The sequence below is a fragment of the Homarus americanus genome, unplaced genomic scaffold (genome assembly GCF_018991925.1).
Source record: "Homarus americanus isolate GMGI-L3 unplaced genomic scaffold, GMGI_Hamer_2.0 scaffold25860, whole genome shotgun sequence".
Lineage (NCBI taxonomy): Eukaryota > Metazoa > Arthropoda > Malacostraca > Decapoda > Nephropidae > Homarus > Homarus americanus.
The window spans coordinates 973,517-982,946 of NW_024724693.1; the positions used below are offsets into that span (position 1 = coordinate 973,517).

General features: G+C 38.7%; 1 protein-coding gene across 1 annotated transcript; it reads left to right on the plus strand.

The window, feature by feature from the left end:
• The first annotated feature begins 383 nt into the window (after nt 1-383).
• Nucleotides 384-6,593, plus strand: LOC121864480. Its single transcript, XM_042363508.1, has 2 exons — nt 384-1,692; nt 4,375-6,593. The coding sequence occupies exons 1-2, from the start codon at nt 857-859 to the stop codon at nt 6,386-6,388; spliced, it is 2,850 nt and encodes a 949-aa protein (XP_042219442.1). The 5' UTR covers nt 384-856; the 3' UTR covers nt 6,389-6,593.
• Nucleotides 6,594-9,430: the final 2,837 nt, after the last annotated feature.

Sequence of the window (9,430 nt, forward strand, 5' to 3'; positions counted from 1 at the left end):
TCTCAGAACCATGTTTGAGTCACGGGTGAAGAATTAAGAATAGAGGGGTTATAATGCACATTGCTTTGGATAAATAAGGGTAGGAATTCATATTATTTTAAGAACTGACTTGGCTTCCCTCCAGTGGCTACACAGTGCAACAGGGGACCAGCCGTTTACAGTTTCCTGTGTTGCAGAATTCCACAATTCTACAAGAAATATTACACCATGTGTGGGGGGCATTAATACCGTTGTTAGGACATTGGTTTACGTTAACAAAAAAAAAGGTAAAGTAAACCATATCATATTTAAAGGTAATTCATTGATTATGTAGTCTTTTAGGAAAGTTAGCGCCCACAGCCCTGGCTGGCGGCGGTAAGTGAGGACACCTCCCACCACTACCTCACCCCCAGTCCACCACCGCTGCCTCACCCCCAGTCCCCCACCGCTGCCTCACCCCCAGTCCACCACCGCTACTGTCAAGTTTTGAAAACATTGGCCCAATATTACATTGGGCGGGACGCTACGACTCCTACACAATGTAGTGAACTTGTACAGTAATTGTAAATAACTTTCACCACGTGTAGCCCAGCCCACATTGTCTTCCCCAGGTGACAAAACATCAAACTTTTCAATCAAAACAACAAACTTTGTGACAGTTTATAACTTAACATTTAATTTTGGAATTTTTGTTGTCACTGTGTTGGTGAAGAACACACATGACAGTGTAACACAATGTTTGTGAGTGGTGTAGTGATCATTAACTAATAATGAAATCAAGGAATAAACTATCATTGACCTTGAACAGTGCAAAAGATAAAGTTTGTCATGTGAGAAGTTTTGAAGAGACTACGTGTACTGTATTAGTAACTTAGTCATGGCTGGTCAAAACTTGGACAAGTTACTTGCTAATATTAATTTTCACAAGTACTGGAACAGTATATTTGTGGTGGGCCAGAGAGAGGTGTGTCGGTGCTTCCTCTGGCTCTACCACCACCACCACGGCCCCAACCCTCCCTACGTCGGCCAGTGTCTGCGAGCGACACCCCGTGGAATGAACAGAATTGGGGCTATAGAAAGAGCAGTCTTTGACAGAGGTGACAGCCCTACCAAAATGGATATTCCCCTCCTGTACAGACTCCTCCAGCACATCTGTAACCTTGCTGAAGACACACAACCAACATCTATATGGAATTGTCCCACTACACCAGAGGAGCAGCTCAGCCTGGAACACACGCTCTACAAGATAAAGGAAAAGAGAAATAAATTAAGTCATAAACCAATGACTTATGTGCACATGACTGAAGAAGATCTGGAGACTTATCTGGATGAATTGTGTGACCTCTTGTGCCGGGTGATACGAGAGGCAGGTTTACGCACTGGCCGGACGCTACGGCAGATAAATGATACCACGGACAAAATCAAGGATGATTGTTCTCATATAAGAACTATGAGGCCGTCCTTTGGCATCTCACCACAAAAGTTTACTGTGTTAGCCAAACAAGAATTAGAGGAGCAGAGAAGAACCATTATAGACTTGGTTGGCACCTTTGTTATGCCTGTAATAAAACGCTCGGTTAACACAACAGGTATGGCACAAGCAGAGGATGTATCTGCTGATCAGTTGCTGAAGTGGCGGTGTGTGGATGGGAAGGTGCCTAAGGTGATCCTGATGCGAGGCGACACAGGGGCAGGCAAAACCTACCTTTGTCAGTGAGTAGACTGTACTGTACACTCTGGGTAAAGCTTGGAGGCAAATCTATTGGGCACAGGATATAGGTGCAGCAGCTGTATGTGAAACGTCTATGTCTAATGGTAGCTATGGCAGCCTAATGTACATGTGTGGTGGATAGACTACAGTACAATGATAGGTGTTATGATGGCCTTCTTTCTGACTAGACTAGACTAGACTAGACTAACCTAACCTAACCTAACCTAACCTAACCTAACCTAACCTAACCTAACCTACCCTAACCTAACCTAACCTACCCTACCCTACCCTACCCTACCCTACCCTACCCTACCCTACCCTACCCTACCCTACCCTACCCTACCCTACCCTACCCTACCCTTCCCTTTAACACAGTCCGCCAATACAGCTACCGTACCTATATTCACTACAAATTTATTATCCTATTGAATTTGGCATTAACTTTAATACTGTACTGTATATATACTAGTACTGTATTGTATTAATTTTTATAACTATGCATGCAACTCTATTTTGAATTATATACAGTATAGGGAGATAGAGCAAAAGAAAATAAGACTACAGTACAGTAGGTACCCTATGGCGAGCATTTATGTCAGAAATTTATATATTTTTTTAACTTCTAAATTTCACTAAAAGAAAGTTAATTTTGATCATACAAAGTGAGCAGGGCTTTGAAGGACGGAAATTGTTGGTTAAGCCAAGCTAAAAACTGAGCAAACCAAACCTGACAACTCAAATATCAATATACAGTACAGTAAACCCTTGTTATTCGTGGGGGTTTGGTTCCAAGGAATGTCGCAAATTGGCAAAACCATGAATAGCAACTTATACTGCCTTAGTTCACTACTGTACTGTATACCAAACAACTGACCAGCCACAGAGCACTGATCCCCTCCTTTAACTTGTCTAATAATTCAAGTTTCTTTGTCAGGTTTATCACTGACTTCTGCCTTTTACATTTCACTCCATAGCACTGACACTAGGCAGTCTTTTAGGGGCCATTTAACACAGAAACACTAAAGTTTTAAGAGTACCTGCACAACACGAGATGCTGCACAGGGTGACTCGTGCTCCTAAGCCAGCCACCATTTGCTTACTGCGAATCTCAAACCCGTGAATGGCAAGGGTCTACTGTACATGTCCCACTTAACCAGAAGTTCCTGACTGTCGCCACCCTGGACCCTTGCTGTGTAAACCTAACCCAACAAACATGAGAAAATAAAATTAAAGAAACCAAACCTGGAATTGAAGAATAAAAAACTAAATGTAAATTTATGATGAAAACACGAGTAAGCGCAGACACACGACTGCTGCGTGACATTGACACATCTGCTGATTGGCTGAGCAAGCAGTAAACATTGTATATCCCCACAAACTTGTACTTTCTTAAGTGAAATCGAAAAGTGAAACCAACTCAAAAACTCAAAGTAAGTGTACTTTACTGCATTTTTTTTTACTTTGTATGTACTTTTCGGTGAGCTGGAATCAATTACCCAATATCCCATTGAAACAATGGATTCGGTTAACGAACGACCTTCTGGAACGAATTGTGTTCGTTAACCGAGGGACCACTGTAAATGTATGCTTATTATGTACAATCAAGTTGTAGCATTGTAAGATAAGTTTGATGGAATTTGAAAGGAAAACAAATTGGAGGTATTGATATTACCGACAATGCCTGAGTGTAACGTCAGCAGTGTTCACCCCATATAAACAAAGCAGCTGGAATTCAGGGGAACACAGTGAACAACTCATCAGGGACTAAGCGTGTATTTTTTGTAGAGAACATACGGTGTTTCCCATTAAAGAATGGGAATCATTGTACTACAGTACAGTATACAGTACTGTACAGGGTATCCACATTGAAATGAAACAACTTTGAACCGTTAAAATTTTTTTATTGAATACCTGTACAATAATGCAAACAGAGGATTATTTCCACAGCTCATAGTCAGTATACTTGAGTTTCATTTGGGTACGTCAGGGTAGACATTTAACACGTGCACCATTCATAGCTCGGACAAAGTCACAACGGTACTCAATTTTCTAACACTTTGCGGGTTACGTCCTCAGCCACCGTACTAGATTATGTTCAGTAATATTGAACAGCCAATCCAGAGTCAGTGAGGCAGGAGTCACCCGTACAGGGTTCAGTGACCACTGTATTGCCTACTGCAGTGAAAACCATCAGAAAAAAAAAGAGAATGCAAGGTCAAGGGAAAGATTGGACATAATTCAAGCAGGTTTGAGAGGGTCCACAAAATACTGATTAATGGTGTAGTTATTTCACTTTATAATTATCTCATATTCTGATACATTATATATTGTATTGTATACAGTATACATTATATATTGTATTGTATACAGTATACATTATATATTGTATTGTATACAGTATTATTGTATTGTACAGTCAATTACTACTACAAAGTCCATTTGCCTCTCCCCCTGACCCACAAACCCCGAGATTCAGACTCTCAAATCCAAAGTATTTATGGACAAAATAATGTACAGTACTACAATACAGTGCTGTATGTATCTGTCTATTGCTTCATGTTCAAGGATCTGAATCTCTGGGTTTGTGGTTCAGGGGGAGAGGTGAATGGACTTTAGTAGTAGACTGTATTGTGCAGTACATCTTTAATGTGATGATCCACTGATGATGTATTATTTCATTACAGACAAGTCCAGAACTTTTGGCTGAGGAATGACACCAGAATTACAGATCTTAATGAATATGACTTAGTTCTGTTAATTGTGTGTCGTGACGTGTTCACCCGAGACCTGGTGCGACTATTGCAGGACGAACTGCTTCCTCGAACCATGAGTCATTGCGAAGGAACCGAGGTTATGAACATTCTTAAATCTCTGAAGATATTATGGATTATAGAGGGGTTTGAAGAAGCCTCTGCCGATGGAAAAGATCTTCTGAAGCGACTCTTCAGTATTACAGATTCAGATCATACTGTTCTGGTGTCAACTCGACCTGAACACACTGTGGAGTTAACCAGTATTATTCTACCGGAGGAAAGGATTTGTGAAGTAACTCTCTATGGCTTCAGTGAAGATGGACGAGATATTGTTCTAAAAAGGCTATTACAGCAAGACATGAGTGACACAGCAGATCATGTTGAACAATATGAACAGTTCAAACATGACTTCAAACACCTAAGGAGAGACATCCAAGTTGAGCTAAATAATCCTCTGAAATTCATATTGGCCGTGAAACTGTGGAAGGAAGGAAACCTGAACACCGAGGCCGGTGCACCGCTGTCCCACCTCTACCGTGCAATACAAGATGTGCAGTTGAAAAATGTAGTGGAAAAACTAAGGATGAAATGCAGTCTAACAGAGGCGGAGACACGGGTTCGTGTTGAAACCTGGCTCGGCGCTATGTACAGAGTGGCCTTTAATATGATTCTTGATAAAAAATTTATCATAATTGACAAAGATAATGAGAAATTATTGATGGATAATTTTCAGTGTTTACTGCCTTCATATACAGACTGTTTCTCAACATTTCTTAGTAGCATGGTGGGTAATTCATCCTTAACAGATACCTACTATCAGTTTATTCACAGCACACAACAGTGTTATTTTGCCGCCCAACACATCTGTTCTCTCATGCTCCAACAAAACTATGATGAAAAAAAGTTTGCAGAATTGCTGAAAGTTGACTTAACAAAAAAGGAACAAATAGATCGATTTTATGAAGTGTTATTATATACGGCAAGTTTGGTTACACGGGAACAGTTAGACCGTGATGCAACAGAAACACTCACAAAATTTCTAAGTCAATGTCAAAACTGTAACTGGTTTGATGTGATCCACTATACTGGATATTCTGACACCTTCATCAAAGAAGTGTGTAAATATATACCAGATAATTGGGGGGTAACTGACACAACTGTTAAGGCAGCCAATATTTTAATGCAGCAAACTGTGCCATCTATAATTATTATCACCCTTGAAGAGGACCCTGACAATATTGTCAGTTTGAAGTGCTTCTTACAACAAATTGCTCAACATTCTATTTGGGTTAACATAATGTTCAATTATTACAACCTCCTCACTCCACCCCATAAAACATGTGATGAGTACATAAAGATACTGTGTGGTCCATCAGCACAGTGTAATATATATGAACTAACAGGTATGCTTAGTGCTGATGGATGCAACTTCATATCTCAAATGTCAAATTTAAAAACATTAACATTATCAGTCCAAAATCAGAAGACTTTAGAAGCTCTCTTACTTCCTATTTACTCAAATTATGCCGTGGAAGAATTAATCCTTTTTATGGATACCAGAGACTTTGAAGGACGGCTGAGCATTTCACTAGTTAGGTATGTAATACTGGATCTATATCTGCCGTACGTGTGTGATAGTGACGTAGAGGCTTCTGTAAAATTACTCCCGCGCTTGACCCACAAATACAGAAAAATTGGCTTGTCTGGTCTTTCAGCTGATGGGGCTCTACAATTTGTCCAAGGTCTTAAATCAAGAGGTGTGAGTGCAGAACAACTTCTTAGAAGTATAAAGTTTATTCATGACGGTATGCCACAACAGGTACTTTGGCTCCCTTATGGTCCAATTCCTGTACGTGTTTCAGAGATGCAGTTCATTGATATGTGGTGTAACCCAAAGGTGGAACTTACAATAAATGTAGATATTACACCAAATGAAACACCATAGATTATGATGAAGTTAATTGTGATTTAACAAAATGTATTGCAGTGATTATTGTATAGAGTTGTTGTCCTAATATATACAGTGATCACTCGGTTAACGAATTCCTTACGAATTCTTCTCAACATGTTTTCGCTTGCTCACCAGCTGGAATATTAGTCCACCAATACAGTAATCGGTTCTAGGGCTTAAACCCGTTCCCATTTGAGTAAATATCAAGAAGGTTGTACTCTTCAATAATTTTAAAAGTTTTATATTCAAATTTTTAGTCGTTTTAACAATTATTAAACATAATTGAAGTATAGGAAACTAGTTTTATGCACGCCAAACAGCCACTCAACTCACCAAACAGGCGTCAGTACAATTATTGGTCATTCTGAAATTTATTTTACATATTGACAACATATAGTGCAGTGCAGTGTTGATTTAAAGAAAATAATCTTGAATTACACCAAGTGAACTTAAAATTTTATGGGTGAAATGACGGCATGAAGCATGGGGTGATTTCTCTTCCATCCCCACTTCCTTCTCTTCTCCCTTCTTCTCCACCCCCACTTCTTATTCCCATCATCATCATCAACCAGGAGCCTTCTACATACACACCTCAAAGTAAGTGTACTTTACTGCATTTTTTTTTTACTTTGTATGTACTTTTCAGTGAGCTGGAACCAATTATCCCATTGAATCAATGGGAATTGTGTTTGTTAACTGAGGGACCATTGTGTATATATATATATATATATATATATATATATATATATATATATATATATATATATATATATATATATATATATATATATATATATGCAAGTAAATCACTGTAGGTGATCTAGGTATATGCTGATAACCACAAGGAAAGAAGAAATGATATATATATATATATATACAAGTATATATATATATATATATATCTGGTATGCACTGCTGTATAGAACTCTTATTTTTATACTGTTTTAATTACACCTGTTACTGTACTGAAATACAATGTTTTACACTGTCACTTGGTTAAAAATACTCCACGATGTACAGTATACTTATTAATAATAGAAAATGAAGATTGAAAAATATTATTTTGCCTTTGTCTACAATATATGCGTTGCCCCATCTCTCTTGGGTGGTAAGTACAGTGCAGTAATGGCCAAATCCTCCAGGCTACCTTTTTTATATATCGTGTCCCTTTTTAATATCTTCTTTGCTTACAACTCGCATATAGACTTCTCCTCCACCTTGTGTTGGGATTCTTCCTTTTATCTTGGCCAATTTTAATTCCACTTTGTTCAAAGTACCTACAGTAATATTCCTCTTGCTTTGCCATCAGCTGCTATTCTCCCCACATGACGACCTCAGAAGCTGCACCTATTTTTTATTTTAAACAGCTAGTTGATATACTGTACCAAAGGTTCTGTCCCTGGACCCTATCCATAAGCCAAATTTCCTGTAAACCAAACATGACCCTTCCATGAGGTGAATATGTATTGTACTGAATCACAAATGGCATCTCACAAGGGGATGAGCCTTACACTTAATCCTCCTCAAAGTGTTGTTACGCCGTACTAGTTACCTTCTGTAATAACACAAACTCTGCACAACCCCAATTTTTTATAATGTGTCTTATCGGAGTCTTTCTTTGTTTTGGGTGACAAAGACCAAATACATTTCACTATACAGACTCCTACTAATACCATCCCTCATCATCTTTGTGCAGTCATGTTGCTTCTTTTTCTCTTTTACAGATATTAGATTTATCACTGTTCCTAATTGGCTACAGATCCCCTTTAAGATTTTATAAATGCTTTGTTATAAAAGTCAAAAGTAAGTACTGTACCAGTCAGCTATTTTTCTCAAGGAAACTGGATTTGTAGATTTATTCTACCAATTTACTCCCAAACAAAAATGATTGCCTGCAAGTGTCTCAACATATACTCGTGTCCTACGCTGTGTTGTAGGATAAACCCCATGAGGGTGCAAAGCAAATCATTAAAAACAAAATACAGTACAGTGCCATAAAGTCCGTGGACCGAGGTCTACTGTACACCCACTAAAAAATTATTGGGCACCCGTTTCATATTTGATCACGCCGTAAGGGTGCCGAATAATTTTTAGTGGGTGTACATGATACTTGTACACACACACACACATGTATACATGCACGATACATACACTAAAAAATTATTGGGCACCCTTACGGAGTGATACAAGATGACACGGGTGCCGAATAATTTTTTAGTGGGTGTACTGAGGTGGTCACATGCCCAGGGCCAGGCTTGCCACCTCAACATAGTTTAACTTAAACTCTGCAAGGTTAATTAAGATGTTACTTATAAAAGTAATGTTTTATTTACATGATAACACCAAAAGCTGCTACACTTCCGTCTGCCTATCATGTATGTGTATCAAGAGGCCTCAACACTTGGCATTTACAGAAACATAGAATGCTGGTGTGATGCGTCTGCTCTCAATGGCCACCAGCCAGGAATTGAAGGAAGAATAGCAAGGTGATCACAGTTTGTAGCAGGCGGAGGTAAACCTTATCATGGAGATGTTGATTGGGCAGGTCTTGCTCACTAAGACCCTCTACCTTTCAAGGAGCATTGGAAAGAAAATTGGACAAAATGATGGGATGAAACAGGTGATTATTATCAATCACTGTGGCTTGTATAAATGGGGGACAAATTATACTGTACTGTATATCGTATTTTCCGTCAACAGTCTGGATTATGAGGGCAGCCTGGCATTAAACAACTTGAGAGTTGGTTACAATGTCTAGTCCGAAGGTTGAAAAACTGCAGATGTACCATATAATAATTACGAGTTACGAACCTAATAATAAGAGACTGCATGGAGAGCTGCGTGGAAAATGGCCGTAAAATGATTCGACTCAAAAGTTGAAACTGTTCACTTTTACAACATAAGGGATTAAGTTTTCACAATCATAAGTAAAGACAGTCCCTCAGAATGATATAATGCAAGTAGTTTTGCAAATGTTCTGTATATTTTCAATTAAAAAATAACTAATTTCTCTCACTGGAAACAAAGTAGTTTAAC

What these genes read in the sequence shown, in the direction of transcription:
- LOC121864480 (XM_042363508.1), top strand. Translation starts at nt 857, where the DNA reads ATGGCTGGTCAAAACTTGGACAAGTTACTTGCTAATATTAATTTTCAC. An exon ending in GGCAAAACCTACCTTTGTCA is followed by an intron (nt 1,693 to 4,374) that starts GTGAGTAGACTG and finishes ATTTCATTACAG; the next exon opens with ACAAGTCCAGAACTTTTGGC.